General features: G+C 38.4%; 1 protein-coding gene across 1 annotated transcript; it reads right to left on the bottom strand.

Annotated features, from left to right (window-relative positions):
• Positions 1-7173: 7173 nt before the first annotated feature.
• Prr4 (proline rich 4) lies at positions 7174-10973 on the bottom strand. Its single transcript, NM_203332.2, has 4 exons — positions 10878-10973; positions 9987-10022; positions 8491-9068; positions 7174-7267 (listed from the first exon to the last, which is right to left on the bottom strand). Exons 1-3 carry the CDS (start codon positions 10939-10941, stop codon positions 8491-8493), a joined length of 678 nt encoding a protein of 225 aa, NP_976077.2. The 5' UTR covers positions 10942-10973; the 3' UTR covers positions 7174-7267.
• Positions 10974-18699: the final 7726 nt, after the last annotated feature.

Below are 18699 nucleotides of genomic sequence, written 5' to 3'. Positions count from 1 at the left end.
CAAGGCATTCAAAGTTGAAATGAACTTCCACATGGAATTTAATGGCAGAGTTCCGCTGTCTTCTGACTCCTATTGTCAACTTTATGATTCTCTGTGTGTGGCTGTTCTGACCTCTATATTTTTGCATCTAATTGTCATTGAATGTATTATGATAGTCTTCTTTAGCCTTTTGTGCTCATCTTTTTAAGAAGGAAAGGACTTTCCTCTATTTGTGTTTTCTTCAAGAAAGTGATTCAGTGGAGAGTCATTGATAGTGTTAGTGGAAATTTCTGTAGCAAAGTAAGGCAGAAGGTATGTTCCAGAGACAGAAGGGAGTAGTCTGTTCAAGAAAAGGGGAAGCAAAACAACATGTTATGTGTTGTGAATTTTTAAGCCATTTGATGAAGATGTATGCTACGAGTTTCATATTCATGGATGTAATAAGACTATTTTTTGCATGCTTAATCAGGATGGAATCAGTGTCCTTTATCCAGCTTTTATCCACAGGATACTATTGAAAAGCCCACATGGGAGCTAGAACCTTTAATCTTTGTGTCTTTGGCTTCCATGTTCTGGCTGTCCAGAAGGAGTTTCATCAGTTTTGAAGAAGAAATAGTGGATTGAAGTTCTGCGATGTTCAGATACATTTTAGACATAATAAAAATTTAAAAATTCTGGTTTCCCAAAAAGTTAAAAAGCCTAATTATGCAGTAAGAAATATAGATAATTATCTTCACAAAACATAAAATCTCTGTTTTTGAAGTCAGTCCTCACAAAATTTACCAGGAACAGATCAAATTCTTAAGAAAGCTTAATTGTTTTACATAAGTGACAGATTACATTTTCATATTGTATTACATTTTCAAAATCTTTAATCGCAATTTGTGTACTATCTTTAAGTTTTATCTGCTACAAACCTTCTTGATATTTTCCTCTTTTGGACTGTTTTTTGATGTATTTAAACTTTCTTACTTAGCTGTATGCATTCTTCTTCATTTTGGAAAAATAAAGATACTGTTTCTAAGGCACAATTATTTTACCACCGAAAAATAGTTTTTTTATAAAAATTAAATTTTGTTTAACTGTACCAGTCCCATAGTCATATTTATATTCATTTCTTTTCTTTCTTACTTCCTGATCCTTTTTGACTTTACTTTCTTTTGCTTATTTTATAAATCTGAAGGTTTTTCTTAGGTCATTCCAAGGTGTAGGCTAAGAGCCTTTTTTTAAAAAGAAAATTAAGAATCTCATAAATGGGCATAGGGACCTAGGAACAGTAGGGGCAGGACCCTTTTGGTTGCTGCCCTCACAGAGACTTGAAAGCCAGCCCTGAGGAGCAACTACACACCCCAGAGCAGAGGTAAGACCAAATTTTCTGCTTCAAGTAACCTGCCTGTGGACTCAGGACACACAAAGGTAGAATTCCTCTGAGAAGGGGCACTTCTGGTTCTAGCTGGGGCCTGAACCTCTCTGATCCTGGCCCACAGCTCCCTGCTCTCAATCCCGTGGGAGAGAGAGCTGAACACCCAGAAGTGCAAGTAACCCTGAGACTGCAAGGCAGGAGAGACTGCCACTTCTGCCCACCATTGCCCATATCCCTGGCCCAAGAGGAAACTGCACAGTGCCTCTGGACAAAGGAATATAGGAACAGTCAAGTTGCAAGAGCCCTGTGTTCCAGACTGCACTCAGATCTGAACTGAATCGGTTAAACAGCTCCCTACACCTAAATCCCATGGGGGGAGGGGGGAAGAGCTAGACCATCAGAGGGGAAGACACTCCTGGGAAACCAGAGGAGACTATTCTCTTCCCACATTCCTGACTCAAGAGGAAAACGCCTTGTGCCAATAAAGAAAGCACAAAGGGGGCACCCAAAGTTCGCTGATCCTGGCCCACAGCTTCCTGCTCCCAAACCCCGTGGGAGAGAGAACTGAACACCCAGAAGTGTGGGCAATCCTGAGACTGCAGGACAGAAGAGATTGCCACTTCTGCCCATCTTTTCCCACATCCCTGGCCCAAGAGGAAACTGCATAGTGACTCTGGACACAGGAATATAGGAGCAGTCAAGCTGCAGGAGCCCTGCAGTCCAGACTGTGCTTGGCTCTGAATTGAACCAGTTAAACAGGTCCCTGCATCCAAATCACATGGGTGGGAGAGCTGGACACTCAGAAGTGTGGATACTTCTGGGAAACCAGAGGAGACTACTCTCTGCCCACATTCCTGACTCAAGAGGAAAAGGCCAGTTCCATCTGTGCCCTCTGTGCTCAGGGACCTAGAAGTAGTAGGGGCAGGACCCTTCCAACCCAAGCAACAGAAACTAAGGCTAATTGGCCTCATCAGAGCACAGTTCTCCCACCAAGCAAATGCTGGTTATCCAAACACACTGGAAAAACAAGATTTAGATTTAAAATCTCATTTTATCATGATGATGGAGGACTTTTAGAAGGTCATGAAAATCCCTGAAGGAAATACAGGGCAACACAGGTAAACAACTAGAAGGTCTTAAAGAGAAAACACAAAAAATCCCTTAAAGAGTTACAGGAAAACACAACCAAATAGGAGAAGGAATTGAACAAAACCATCCAGGAGTTAAAAATGGAAATAGAAACAATAAAGAAAGCACAAATAGAGACAACCCTGGAGATAGAAAACCCAGGGAAGTGATCAGGAGTCATAAATGCAAACATCACTAACAAATACAAGAGATAGAAGAGAGAATCTCAGGAGCAGAAGATACCATAGAAAACATCAGAACAACTGCCAAAGATAAATTAGAAAAAGCTCCTAGCCCAAAACATACAGGAAATCCACGACACAGTGAGAACATCAAACATAAGGATAATAGGTATAGAAAAGACTGAAGACTCCCAACTTAAGTGGCCAATAAATATCTTCGAAATCATAGAAGAAAAATTCCCTAACCTAAAGAAAGAAATGCCCATAAACATACAAGAAGCCCACAAACTCCAAATAGATTGGACCAGAAAAGAAACTCCTTCCATCACATAATAGTCAAAACACCAAATGCACAGAACAAAGAAAGAATATTAAAAGCAGTAAGGGAAAAAGGGCAGATAACATATAAAGGCAGATGTATCAGAATCACACCAGACTTCTCGCCAGAGACTATGAAAGCCAGAAGATCCTGGACAGATGTCATACAGACATAAAGCCCAACATAAGGAGGCAAGCTACACCCTAGAAAAAGCAAGAAACTAATCGTCTTGGTAACAAAACAAAGAGAAGAAAAGCACACAAACATAACCTCACATCCAAATATGAATATAACAGGAAGCAATAATCACTATTCCTTAATATCTCTCAACAGCAATGGTCTCAACTCCCCAATAAAAAGACATAGATTAACAAACTGGATACACAATGAGGACCCTGCATTCTGCTGCCTACAGGAAACACACTTCAGAGACAAAGACAGACACTACCTCAAAGTGAAAGGCTGGAAACAACTTTCCAAGCAAATGGTCAGAAGAAGCAAGCTGGAGTAGGCATTCTAATATCGAATAAAATCAATTTTCAACTAAAATTCAGCAAAAAAGATAAGGAAGGACACTTCATATTCATCAAAGGAAAAATCCACCAAGATGAACTCTCAATCCTAAATATCTATGCTCCAAATACAAGGGCGCCTACATACATAAAAAGAAACCTTACTGAAGCTCAAAACACACATTGCACCTCACACAATAATAGTAGGAGATTTCAACACCCCACTCTCATCAATGGACAGATCATGGAAACAGAAATTAAACAGAGACGTAGACAGACTAAGAGAAGTCATGAGCCAAATGGACTTAACAGATATTTATAGAACATTCTATCCTAAAGCAAAAGGATAAACATTCTTCTCAGCATCTCATGGTACTTTCTCCAAAGCTGACCATATAATTGGTCAAAAAACAGGCCTTAACAGATACGGAAAGATAGAAATAATCCCATGCATGCTATCAGACCACCACGGCCTAAAGCTGGTCTTCAATAACAATAAGGGAAGAATGCCCACATATACATGGAAGTTGAACAATTCCCTAATCAATGATAACCTGGTCAAGGAAGAAATAAAGATGGAAATTAAAGACTTCTTAAAATTTAATGAAAATTAAGGTACAATATACCCAACTTATGGGACACAATGAAAGCTGTGCTAAGAGGAAAACTCATAGCGCTGAGTGCCTGCAGAAAGAAACAGGAGAGGGCATATGTCAGCAGCTTGACAGCACACCTAAAAGCTCTAGAACAAAAAGAAGCAAATACACCCAGGAGGAGTAGAAGGCGGGAAATAATCAAACTCAGAGCTGAAATCAACCAAGTAGAAACAAAAAGGAAAATACAAAGAATCAACAGAACCAAAAGTTGGTTCTTTGAAAAAAAAATCAATAAGATAGATAAACCCTTAGCCAGACTAATGAGAGGACACAGAGAGTTTGTCCAAATTAACAAAATCAGAAATGAAAAGGGAGACGTAACTATAGAATCAGAGGAAATTCAAAAAATCATCAGATGCTACTACAAAAGCCTATATTCGACAAAACTTGAAAATCTGCAGGAAATGGGCAATTTCCTAGACAGATACCAGGTACCAAAGTTAAATCAGGAACAGATAAACCATTTAAACAACCCCATAACTCCTAACGAAATAGAAGCATATGTCCTGCTCATGCTCACAATTATGCTAAGTACACATTTCACAAAAGCACTGTTTCAAAATGTCAGAAGATGCCCTGAATGTTTTACATCTTTTAATAATACATACAAGTAGCAAGAAGAGAGACTCAACCTCCAAAAAGTAAACTTATAAAACAATTGTGCTATTAAACTTGGTAGAAGTGTATGCAAAAATCTAGAATCAAATAAAATAGGGACGTAGACTTCAGAGAGTCTAAATAATAAGGAAGGGTCAAGGGATCATCCTGGGAAGAGCAAATAAAATTGATTACACAGGCTCCCTGGGGGCAGGTGGTTATGGGAACAGGAAGGAGAAGCTAGGGTAAGATGGATGAAGGGAGAAAGTCCTGGGAGAACAGAAGGAACTAAGAGTCTTCTCAGGGGTGAGGTAGAAACCTAGAGCAATGGGAACTCCCTGGAATCTACAAGGATGGCCCTAGAGAAGATTGCGAGTAACAGAAGATACCAAGCCCACATTGCCATTGTCTGTAAGAAGTTAAAGCCTCCAGTGGATGGAATGGTATGCAAATGTAGCCACAAAACTTCAACCTTAAAGTTGTCTTGCCCGTAAAACATGCTAGGGTAAGACTGGCCCCAATGTTGTTGCAGTGGCCAACCAATTCCTGACCCAACTTAAGACCCAGACCTTATAATCCCTGCTGGCCCAGCAACCATATGCTAGGTAGCCTCAAGACCTATGGTACAACCAAGAGATACTGGCAAAACCTGACTAATGAAAAGAATTCTAAAAATATTCTGCTATACTCATAGTCAGGACCCTTGCACACTAGACATTTGAGAAGCTTCATCAAGCAAACGATGGAATCAGATGCAGAAACTCAAATCCAAATATTGTTCAAGTACATAAAATTCTTCAGATGAAGGGCTCAAGGATTGTGCAAGAAAATGTCCCACAGAAGCAACTAACCAGGGTCCATAGAGGCTCAGAGGCTGACACAATAATCTCAGACAGAGCGTTGGTCTGTACTCACCTTCTGTATACACACTGAGGGTGTTTAGGTTGTAGGTTCTGTGGGACTCCCGATAGTGTGATGAAAACACTTCCTGACTTTATGGCCTGGTATGAGATCGTTTTCTTCCTATTGGGTCAGCCCATTCAGCCTTGATATGAGAGTTTAATCTTAATCTTATTGCAACTGCCTATTCTGTGTTTGGATGATATAATTGTGAGCTCTGTTCTTTTCTGAATAAATGTAGGGAAAAGCAGTGATTCTGGAATAAAGTGCGTGTGGCAAACAAGGGGTAGTATGCTGAAAGAAGAGAACAGACTGGAGCCAGTGATCTGGATGGATTTTATGAGAGAAAAGTAAAGAAAAAAAGGGAATAAAAGTCAAAAGTTGAAGGTTGACTTCACTTAGTACCTGAAAATTAAGACCAGATTGGTTTCTATAGTACCATATCAAAAATGCAGCCAATACAAAATAAATTTTTCTGGCTGGAGAGAAGAAAAGCTGGTTAATATCATTGACTACCCTCCCAGAAAAAGAAGTCCTGAGTTCAAATCCCAACAACCACATGCTGGCTCAAAATCATGTGTAATGGGATCCTATACCCTTTTCTGCTATGCTTATAAAATTGATTACACAGGCTCCTTGGGGGAAGGTGTTTATGGCAACAGGAAGGATAAGGTAGGGAAAGATGGATGAAGGGAGAAAGTCCTGGGAGAACAGACTGGAACAGGGAGTCTTCTCCAGGGTGAGGTAGAAACCTAGAGCAATGGGAACTCCCTGGAATCTACAAGGATGGCCTAGTGAAGATTGTGAGTGACAGAGGATACCAAGCCCGCATGGCCATCTTTTGTAAGAAGCCAAAGCCTCCATGATCACCAAAATAAATCAACCTACACCTCAGGATGACATCAGACAACGATTAGCTGTAGGAAATCCTTCTGGACAAATGGCCAGGGCTTTTCTCTCTTTCAAACACATTTATTTCAAGGAATAGAGAGACATGAAGAGAATCCTAGTAATTGAAAGATAGAATAATTACTGTTTATTCAGATTCAGATAGAACTAAGTTTAAAATAAGACCTTTATCATTCTGGAACAGGTGAATGTCTGATTACTGAATAGATCTTTAGTAATATAAAGAAAAGTAGAAACATTTACTTTAGATCCAAAAACTGGAAGAGAAAATGCCTCATGAGACTACAAAAGTATAAACCAGACAGATGAACTAGGGAATGTTACGAATGCTCAAGTTTTGTACTCCCTCACGATACATCTACCCAGTTTCCTCTCAACTGGAAAAAAATTTCAACAAGGTGGATGAAAGTTATATATTACATCATGAATTTGTACTGCAGAATCCAAGGGAAAGTAATTGGTTTGCAGGGGAATAAAGTGTTTTCGTTTGGTATCTGTGTTGTGGGAAAAAGGATGGAAATATTTGCAAGTGCTCATGATGTGTTTTGGTAAGTATTGTTTTTCTACAGCCATGGCTCTCAAATTCTCTCCACTCACTTAACTAAGAAATACAGAACACACTCAGAAATTGCATGCTGAAAATTTTTATTGGAATATTATAGACAATCAACAGTGATTTGTTGACCTACACATCTGAAGGTCATAATCTTCTCAGGTACTCTCTGAAACAGAAAAGAAAGGAGTTTAGTTATTTAAAAATTGGAACGTGCTGGAGGTCTCTTAACTGCTATGGCTACCCCTGAAGTGAGAGGGGTGGGAGCTCACAACCTCTTCTTCCTCCATCTCCTATACCTCATTCCTTCTCCATTTTCTCAGGTTTACTCTTGTAAGGCACAGAGAAGAAAATGGAACGCAGCTATGTTTTTTTTTTTTAAAGGATGAATGTGAATAGTTGTGTTAGATTGTTTATCCATAGGTTCTGAAGTAAAGTTTCCAGGATATATTTCCAAAGTTTTTCCATGCTCTGTGTCTTCAGTGATTGAACAACTGAAACTACCTTGAATATTTATTAAAAGGCTAAGATATAAACAGATTATAACAGACCAGGCAAATTCATTGTATGCATAAAAAATCCTGACTACACAAACAGCAAAATAAAGCCAAGGAAAGCATGCAGTGGGGACATCCACAGACTTCATGAAGCAATGAAGTTTCTAAGAAATATGGTTTTGGACATGAATGACCTAAAGCTCTGCATAGAATATCATTTGTGTAACGCTCAATTTAGTATTCACTCATATACATGCACTAATATTTCTAAGGTGATTGTCAAAGGATTGTATTCAATGTCTTTCAATAACAAAAATCAGAACTTAGTATAAAATATTACTATGATATTCAGCCATGTGTATTCCTAGGTAGGTAGAGCTGACCAACTTTGCCACACACAAATTTAGAGAACAAACTGAAATCCTGAAAAGGGTTAGAGGTGTTGATAAGGTGTCACTTAGAAACAATGGATCTGAACATCCCTGTGTGAGTGGCTCATATTGTACACACTTAGGCTGAGAGATCAGTGAAGCTGAGTTCATAGGACATAGGAACAAAGAAAGTTGCTCTTGTGCTTCTGTAAACCAAGTCAATTCAAAGGGTAGTCATTGTCACAAAATAAATTAATAAAATAGATGAAAATCAAGGAGAAATGGAACATGGTTGTAGATCTATGTTCCCTAGAGGCCAAAGTACACTGGATGGAGATCTTGTGCAAGGTTGTCTTACGCCATCAAAGATGTACCACCCTGTACTGTCTGAAGGCTAAGACTTGAAATGAGGCGGAGGTGAATGCTGTGTCCATATGCTGCTAGCTAGCAAATTTCCACACAATGATTTAAGAAATACAGAGATAAACTCTTTATATTTATTAAATTTGACTCATTCATCTTACCTAAAATCTTCTGGCGAATGGATTCCTAGGTCTTCGAGGCCTGAATACTACTACTGGTCTTCCTCTGTAAATGAAAAAAGGAAAAATCTTCTTTGGAGGACGACCTCTATAGTGCTGTGGCTCTTCCTGAGTCTTAGGAGCAGGCGGTTTCTCCTCTGGATTTGTTTGCTGTGGTTGTTCTTGTGAGTTTTCAGGAGAAGAGGGAGGTGACTCTACATTTCCTTCCTCAGGTTGAGTTTCCTGTCCTTCCCCAGCAGAGTCAGAAGGCTCTTGATTCTCTGCCTGTGTGGATTCCTGCTGCTGCTGTTCCTCTTCACTCCCAGAGGTGGCAGGAGGCTCTTGATTCTCTGCCTGTGTGGGTTCCTGCTGCTGCTGTTCCTCTTCACTCCCAGAGGTGGCAGGAGGCTCTTGATTCTCTGCCTGTGTGGGTTCCTGCTGCTGCTGTTCCTCTTCACTCCCAGAAGTGGCAGGAGGCTCTTCATTTGCTGGTGGGGCTGATTCACCCTCTTGAACATTCTCTGCATCTGCATCAGCAGAAGGTGGATCTGAACCCGAGTCCACGGGTTGTTGTTCAGAATCTGCATAGAAAGGGCCAGAAGATATGAACACATTGATCAAAGACTTTCCTCTTGTTTCTTTCCCTGATCTGAGCACACAATCCTTTCCTTCAGAACCTGTGTGCCAACTGCTAACTTCCTCTCCCATAAAACCTCATCTTGGTTTTCTTATTCCACATTCCTAAAATGCTGAAGATTTTGTATTTGCAATCCTGGTGTAAGTATGTGCGCCTAGACCTGGCAAACAAGAAGGTTTGTACCCTTATTTATCACATTATTTTTTTCCAAGTCAAAAGTGTAATAATGGAAAAAATACATTAGCATTAGGAGAGTGTTAGGTTGAACTTCAGATCACAATGCAAATTCTCTGCTTGTGCAAAGGGTTTTAGTTAGAGTTTTCCCTCTCTGGAATGAAATCTAAGGTAGCTGTTCAATAGCTATCCACTTCAATACTGGAAAACACTCATGGTAGTGGTGTGCACCAAATATACTGAATGCCTCAGAACAATTTCCTTCTGTTTTTCCTTTAATCAAAGACAATTACCTAGTACCAGGAGAGTGAAAGAGAAAAACCAGAAAGCCAAGTATTTCTCCATCTTGTTCATGAAACTCTATTATTATATACAGGAGCAAAAGAAAAAATGAAAGCGTGTGTTCTCTTAGCACCAGACTATCAATATTAAGGCATTTTTCGTTTTCTGCCTCATCTCACAGTGGTGATTTGTGGGGGGGAATCAAGCAAATCTCTTCTGAAGTTATGGAGGCTTTGTCCCTCCTTCATTCAGTTGGTTGAACTCAATCTCATCTCCATTATCAGGTAGGAGAATATTTACTTATGTGCTTGGAGAAAGTAATACTCATCTATAAGAAAAATTTATAATGACACAACACAATGAAACACAGTTAAACAGCATGAAAGGAAGATGGATTCGGCTTTACCTGCTGGTACATCACTGGTCTCAGCATTGTTGACCTCTAGAAATAAAGAATAGGATAAAGAGGAACTTCAGAGTGCACTCCTTCAGAGCTTACACAGGTCCTACAAAAAAGTGACTCTGAGTGTCAAAGTTCTAAGAAAACCCAGATTAACAGTTGGTGTCTCAGATGCTTCTAGAAAAGTACTAGGATGCAAAAGCAGGTGTGGTTTCTCTGTGTTCTTTTCTCCAGAAAAAAAAAACCCATAGATTTTTAAAATTCTCCCAGAATAAGTACTATCCCACAGCTTGCTATGTGTAATACACTGAATATTTCAAAATTATGCTGCATAATTCAGCTTGAGAATATGTCCCACTATTTTTTTTAATCTCTTAGTAAGGTCAGGAGACAAGTCCTTGAATATCCATCTTAAAATCTTCATAATCTGATAAGCATTTTAGAAGTGAGCTGAGTAAAATATATAGAGTTGCCCCTGATAATGGTAAATCAGTGTGTAGAACATTGTTTGTTCAGTATTTCCATTTTTAATTAATCCTGACCTGTTTGTCTGTATCATGTTTCTGTTTGTAGCAAAGCTGGCTGCTCCCAATATTCACTCTGACTATGAAAATATTCCTTTAAAACTGTCCTTGTTTTTGATGTCTTCTTTACATTGTGTGGACCACTTTCCTAAATACAAAAATGGGCCATGTTATTCCTCCCTTCATGAATTTTATGGATTTTAGGTATAATATTAAGTAAAAAGATCATGTTACATGCTAAAACATAACTATTCCAACCTTTATCAAAGAAATCTATGGGCCTGTCTTTCTTCTCACCCATGTCTGTCATTTCTTTTCTTTCTCCCCTCTTTTCATTCAATGCCTCCAGATCCCACCCCTTATTCCTTGGTACCTTCATCTGTGCCCTGAGCTGAGCTCAGAGCCAGCAAGGCTGCTGTGAGCAGGACCACAAGCATCTTGGAGGAGTCTATGGACTTTCTCCCAGCTGTGTTCTGAACCATGCATGCCCGTACTCTTTATAAAAGCACGACAAACAATGGTATCTTTGAGCATCAACTGGGTGACCGTGCTCCATTATTTCTCTTTGGGACTGTAGCCCAGTAGGGTGGAGTGTGGAAATTTTCAATGTGCCTTATCGACAGGAGCAAGATCTAATCTGATGAGGATATCAAAGTATAATTGTCTCATTACAGCTGAGTATTCTTCCATTGTTTCTATGTTCCACATCCTCAGTCCCCTCCACAGATGTAAGGCATTTACAGGAGTTCCCCTTTTACTAGGGTGAGAGGGACCGTGAGCGTGTATCTGCAGAGTGGGATATTGAGTCCTTTGGCATCTACCAAGGAGTGGTAAATCATGGTCCTGTGGTAAATTACCTTTCAGGTTTTGAGAATTCCTGATAGATTGCCCTGTTTACCTCTCCCAAGACTCTGAACAGGGATTCATGTTTTAAACATCTTCTGCAGGATAGGATGTCTGCTATTATCTTGATCTTCAGTGTTCAGAATGGTTAAACATGAAATTGCAATGTACTATTAATCTGAAATTCTAATACCTTCTAAGAATTTTGAATACTTCCTTCAGTGTTTGCTTGTCATTTTTATTTCTTGGTGTTTAATCCTCTATATAGATCCTTTATCAGTTTTCATTTGAATCATTTGCTTTGTGGGTTGTTTCTTTGTTTTGTCTTCCCTGTGTATTCTGGATATTATTCTCTTATGAGAAGTACAGCTGGCAAGGAATCTTTCCTACCCTGAGGGTTCCATCTTTGTTTGGCTGATTATTTTTTTAGCTGCACAGATTTTTAGTTTTATGTGATCCCGTTTGGCAGTTATTAGCCTTAAGTCCTGTCTGAATGGATTCTTCTTCATAAAATCCTTTCCTACACTCGGACCATCATTCAGCCCTGGCCATATTTTCTTCTAGTAGTTTCAGGACTTTAGGTTTTACATCATGATCTTTCACACATTTGTATGTGATTTCCTGTGTAGAGTCATAAATATGGATATTATTTTTCTGCATGTTGGACATTCATTTTGTTCAAGGATTATATTTTTTTGGGATGCTGCCTTCCCTGCCCCTTGAATTTTTGGCATCTTTATCAAATATCACATAACTCTAGCTTTGCCTTCTCAAGTGTGGGATTCTTTTTCGTTACATTGATCCACGAATCTGTTTTTGCCATTCTCATAGTTTTTAATACTCTACTTCTGTAACTTGGCTTGAAATCTGATATTGTAATCACCCCAAATTTATTTGTTTCTTAGAATAGCTGTGATGATCCAGATTGATTAGTGTCTGTGTATGAAGCTTATGATGTGAAACCATTTCTGTGAAGATTCCCATGTGCATTTTTTTTGGGATTATGATGAATTTCTAAATATTGTTAGGATACACCCGTTGCAATGTGGATGATACAAAACCATGTCCATGGGATATCTTTCATTCTCTGGAGTCTACCTACTTCTCCTTTTTTCAGATTTGAAGCTTTCAATGTAGACATTTTTCACAATATTGCTTAGGTTTCCTTATACATAGATTTCAATGTTGTTGTTGTCAATACAAATATTTCCATGTTTTCTGTCTCAGTATATTTTAATTGGTATTTGTAAAGGGTACTCTTTTATTCTTAAGTTGATCATATTTTCTGCCACTTTGATGGACATATTGGTCCTTTCTCAAAGATTTACGAAGCAGATAAATGTACCTAGAAAATGTTATCATGAGTGATATTACCCAGCTACAGTAAGGTAAATGCTCCATGTTCTATTTTGTCTATGGTTCTCAGCTGTGAATCTTTATAATTGAGTATATAAGACGGAGTAGTCAAGGATGTGAAATGACCAAGCGTGTGATGGAGAAAAAGAAAAACTAATGAAGGCCATGGTAAAATAATGATGCTATGAGAAAAGATGGGAAAGTTAAAAGAAATTAATTGGTAAGAATGGCCATACAGAAGTGGAGGATAGAAAGAAAAGCAAATAGCACTCTGCATGTTTTACAAACAATTGGGAGACATCTGTTTTATTTTTATTTAAAACAGTTAGAAAACATTGATGTATATGCATCCAAAAAGTACAGGTGTACCTTAAAGGAAATACACTACTTGACTGATAATGTTTCCCCTACACAACATAAAACCAAACCAAAAATCTCAGAACTGGGCGTGGGAAAATTCCTGTAGATTTCTTGATGTAAGACACAAATAAAACAATATCAATTTGGTACTTTTCTCTGGTTGCATCCTAGAGCCTCAGTGAAAGACCCTAGTATAGATGGCACTACGTAGTTTGGACATATGACATCTACGAATACACTGGAACTATCCTAAATGTCTCCAGACTCAAAAGTACCTCCTATAAAATCCCAAAGTTTCTGAGAAGTTTGTCAAATAAGAAAAGCAGTCAACAGTCTCCATAAAGAAAACCCATTACTCCCACTCTCCTAAAGCAGTATTATCTCTACATATATTAAAAAGTATTATACTTTCCCCCCTGACATAATGAGTATGCATTTTGAAGGGGAGATGCTAGGACTTGGTAAATCTACTCCAGTTACCACTTCATGGTTCTCTCAACACTTAAGGGCTTTTAGGGAGAAAGAGAAGGTTGTTTTTTATTTGTTTTGTTTTGTTTTGTTTGCTGGTGGTTTCTTCTATTCAACGTAAGGGAATGTGATGTTTGTCCAGATACTAAATTGACAGAGAGAATGGCCTGAGTGGTCTTCATGTGTGGCTTAGGAAGGCCTCAATTAGAAACATAGAGAAACAAAAGAACAGAGAAACAAGGTGTATATTTCTTACCCTGTACTCCTGGAAGCAGAAGTCCCGGAAGAATCCAGTTGTAACCTTGGATATGTGTCCTACAACACAGTGGTAAATGTCATTCAACTCAGATCCATTTCCTGACTTCGTTCAGTGTCAACAATGAGTGAAGAATGTAATGAATCATGAAATTAAAATATCAACTCTGATCTCAATGGAAACAGAAATCAGATTACGGAAGAGTTGACAAGCAAATGTCTTAGGGAGGAAAGTGGGTATGAAGAATGGGCAGGTATCATTTCGAAGTTCTTAGATATTTTTTCTGCTTTAATATTATAATATTTAATGCAATTGTTTGTATTTGAGTGTTTAATATTACTGTTCAAGAAGTCAATACATGTACGTAATGGAGTTTGAACCTACCCTCTTTTTCCTCCTCCATTTTCAAACTATCCACCCAACTTGGAATGCTTTCTTAATTTACACTATTCTTTCTTTGAATCTCACTGATTCCACCTGTGTGTGCACTGCTGTAAGCTATATTATTTAGCTTCAATTGCTGATGTTCATTTCTAATCACTTTTCTGACAAGAACATAATTTTATTCTCTTTTCTTATGATTTCTACTAAGTATTTTTATTCATATAAATGATAATGGCTTTTCATCTGATATATCCATGCATACACATCACTGTACTTTTTTCATGAGCGTCTGTGACATTACTTTCTTACATTCTTTCTAATACCAATCTTCACTTATGTATGCTTGCGTGAATGATACCTTTCTTTGTCTGTCTCTCCTCTCTCTCTCTGTCTCTGTGTCTCTCTTTGTCTCTCTCTCTCTATCATTCTGTCTATCCGTATATAGTTAGGAATACACTTTTATACTAGTACTCTGCCTCCCATTTTTGGCAATTTTTCATTGAATTAAGGAAAATCTGAGTGTGTGAGTCCATGGAAAATTTTTCACAGATATTTCTAAGTTTGCTGTTTAGTTGTTTAGTTTTTAAATGAAAAATTTAAATACTCAAGAAACAAAATGCAGGTGCCTGTGCCTACCCATAACTGCATCATATTAGCATTTAAAAATAAAAATATACTTATCTGCAGCATACATTTACCCTATTTAATCCTAATCCTAACATTAACCCTAACTCTTAGCCTATTGTATAAATAATACAAATATTTGTTTCTGATGAAAATATCAATTATTTTTTCAGATCAGGGAAAAGTGAAAGTTGGGAAGCAGAGTTACTCATATATTCATAGACACTTCATTAAAATTCCTAAATACTAATTTTTAAATATATAAATTTGTCTACCCTCCAATAGAATTAAAACTTTAAAATCATTTGTTTTTCTATGCAAAACGCATGGTGAAGGAATTTTCTCTCTTTTAGTGCATTAATTGCAAGTGAGGAGAGAGGAATAAAGCGACTCAGAAACTCGGAGATGTGCACTGATTTTAATTGATTTGGATTCAACGAACAAAACTAAGCTTTAAAGAACACATTTAGTATTCCTGAAGTAGTTGGATAATTGAGTATTGACATTTAAGTAATGTTTTTATTAATATTTAGAAATTATTGTACACTTATTTTAGATGCAACCAAATGAAATAAAAATTGCAACCTGGTGTTAGAAGCTTAGAAACCAGTCTGGTCAGTTGCAGAATGTTGCAAACTGCTTATGTTATGCAACTGCCTTACACTTAGATTTCCCAGCATCTTTACAACTAGAAAGAGTGCTGGCTAGAGATTTGAAAATCATTTCTTTATATTTTATTTTAACTCATTTTTTTGTTTTACTCATTTACTTTACACTCCACTCACTCTCCCTGTGCTCATCACCCCTTCCCACAGTTCTTCCCCAATCCCTCATCCCCTTCTCTGAGAGGGTGAAGGCCCCACTGTGCATACCCCACCCTGGCACTTCAAGTCTTTGAAAGGTTAGGTTCTTCTTATGACATTGAGCCTACACCAGGCAGCCCAGCTACAAGAACATATTTCTTGTACAAGCAACAACTTTTGGGGTAACCATGTCCCAGTTCTTTGGGACCCACATGAAGACTAAGCTGCACATCTGCTACATATGTAGGGGGAAGCCTAGGTCCAACCCGTTTATGATTTTTGGTTGGTGGTTCAACACTGAGAGCCTCAAGGGTCCACAGCAGTTTAATCTGTTGCTCTTCCTGTGAAGTTCCTATGCCTTTCCAGGCCCACAATCCTTTGTCTTATTCTTCCAGAAGATTTCCCAGTCTAGGGTGTCTATCTCTCTGTCTGAGTCAGTTGCTGGATGGAGCCTCTCAAAGAACAAAATGCTTCTGTCTGCAAGCATAACACAGTATCATTGATAGTGGTGCTTGCCCATGGGGTGGGTTTCAGTTTGGGATGGTTATTGTTTGGCCATTCTCTAAGTCTCTGCTCCATCTCCCATGCCTACATTTCTTCTACACAGGATGAATTTTGGGTTTTGTGGGTGGGTTAGTGTCTCTGTCACTCTAGTGGAATGTCTTCCTGGCTACAGTAGTAGTCTCTTCAGGTTCCATGACCCCAATGTAGTGAGTCACAGCTAAGCTCACCCCACTGATACTTAGTTGCTACCATTATCCCAAGTCTGTCTAGTCCTGGAGATCCTCTCCCCACCTCACCGCTGCCAATTCCAGATTTCCATCCATTTTCACAGCCATCTGGCCATCTCCCTTGTCAGTCCTCACACCTTATTTTGAACACATTTCTCCTTCCCTACTTCCCCTCCCTTCCAGTATTCTCCTTCTGTCTGCTTCTTATTCACCTTTCTGGGTGAGATGCAAGCTTCTTTATTTGGGCCTTCCTTTTTAGCTTCATTGGGGCTGTGGAATGTAACATGGTACCTTTCTTTTGTGGTGAATTTCCACTTATAACTTAGTATACACCATGCATTTGCTTTCTGGAACTGGGTTACCTCACTCAGGATGATATTCTCGATTACCCTCCATTTGATGCAGAATCATGATGGCTTTATTTTTAATAGCTGAATAATATTCCATTGTGTAGACGTACCACACTTTCTTTATCCTTTTTTTTTTTCAGGTGACAGACATCTAGATTGTTTCCAGTTTCTAGGTATTGTGAGTAAAGTTCCTATGAACATGGCTAGGCAATTGTGTTTTTGTAATGCTGGAACATCTTTATGGTAAGTGCCCAAGAGTGGTACATCTGGTTCTTGAGGTAGAACTGTTTCCAGTTCCAGGGCTTGTACAAATTTGTACTGCCACTAGGAATTAAGTGTTCCCTTTGCTCTACAACCTTGCCAGCTGTCTCTTGAGATTTTTATGTTGGCTGTGCTGCTGAGTGGAAAAAAAAACCTTGAACTTATCTTGATTTGCATTTCCCTGATGACTAAGGACTTTTGTGAATTTCTTTAAGTGCTTCTTGGCCATTTGAAATTCTTCTGTTGATAATTCTCTGTTTAGTTTTGTATCCCATTTTTAATTGGGTTATTTGGGCTTTGGTGTCTAACTTATTGAGTGCTTTAGAAATTTTAGATATCAGCCCTGTGTCAGAAGCCGTGTTGGTAAAAATATTTTCCCAATTGTTGGACTCCCGATAGGTCCTATTGAGAATGACCTTTGCATTACAGAAACTTGTCAGTTTCATGAGGTCCCATTTATTAATTGTTGAATGTGTAGACTTTCTACTGTTTCTGTTGTTTAATACATATCAGTCTGATAAGATACAACTTTCATGTATATGTGGGCTTCTGTCATTTTTGTTATTATTGAAACTAGCTCTAGTCCATGGTGATCTGATAGGATGCATGGGATTATTTCAATTTTCTTGTATCCCTTGAGGTTTGACTTGTGACTGACTGTAGGGGGAATTTTGAGGAAGGATCCATGAGGTGCTGATAAGAAGATTTTTTTTTTGTTTGGGTGAAACATTGTGTAGCTATCTGCCAAATTCAGTTGGTTTATAACTTCTGTTAGTTTCACTGTGTCTCTGTTCCGTTTTGGTTTCAATTACCTGTCCATTGGTAAGACTGGGAGTATTGAGGACACCCACTATTATTATATGAGTTTCAACGTGTGTTATGAGCTTTAGTAAAATTTCTTCTACGGATTTAGTTGCACTTGTGTTTGGGGCATAGATATTCAGTATTGAGATATCATCTTAGTGGATTTTTCCATTGATGAGTACGACGTGTCCATCCCCATATCTTCTGATAACTTTTGGTTGAAAGGCTTTTTTTATTAGAGATTAGAATGTTGATTCAAACTTGCTTTTTGGGGACCATCTGCTTGGAAGACTTTTCCCCAGCTCTTTACTCTGAGTAGTGTTTACATTTGTTGCTGAGGTAAGTTTCGGGAATGCAGCAAAATTATGGATCCTGGTTGTGTATCCAGTCTGTTTCCCTGTGTATTTTTGGGAAATTGTGAGAGATCTATATCCAGTTCATGTAGGCATTCTATTCTTAGCTTCATCAATATTATCTAGTTTTGGTGATATATATATATATATACCACATGTGGGGCAGGCACTGAAGGACCTTTCCTTCAGTCTCTGCTCTAAACTTTGCCTTATGGATATTTTCATTCCCCCTTGTAAGAGGAATGAAGCATGCACATTTTGGTCATCCTTCTTCTTGAGCTTTCTGTGGTCTGTGGATTGCATCATGGGTAATTCGAGCTTTTGGGCTACTATTCACTAATCACTGAGTATATGCCATGTGTGTTTGTCTGTGATTGTGTTACCTCATTCATGATGACAGTTTCTAAATCAATCCATTTGCCTATGAATTTCATGAGGTCATTGTTTTTGATAGCTGAGTGGTACTTCATTGTGTAGATGTACCATATTTTCTGTATTTATTCCTCTGTTGAAGAGGCATGCGGGTGCTTTCCAGCTTCTAGCTATTTTAAATAAGGCTGCTATGAACATAGTGGAGCATATGTCTTTTTTTTTATATGTTA

The sequence above is a fragment of the Rattus norvegicus genome, chromosome 4, assembly GCF_021556685.1.
Source record: "Rattus norvegicus strain SHRSP/BbbUtx chromosome 4, alternate assembly SHRSP_T2T, whole genome shotgun sequence".
In the NCBI taxonomy this organism is placed as follows: Eukaryota; Metazoa; Chordata; class Mammalia; order Rodentia; family Muridae; genus Rattus; species Rattus norvegicus.
Note: the sequence above shows the minus strand (reverse complement) of the source record. Positions and strands in the feature narration are given on the sequence as shown.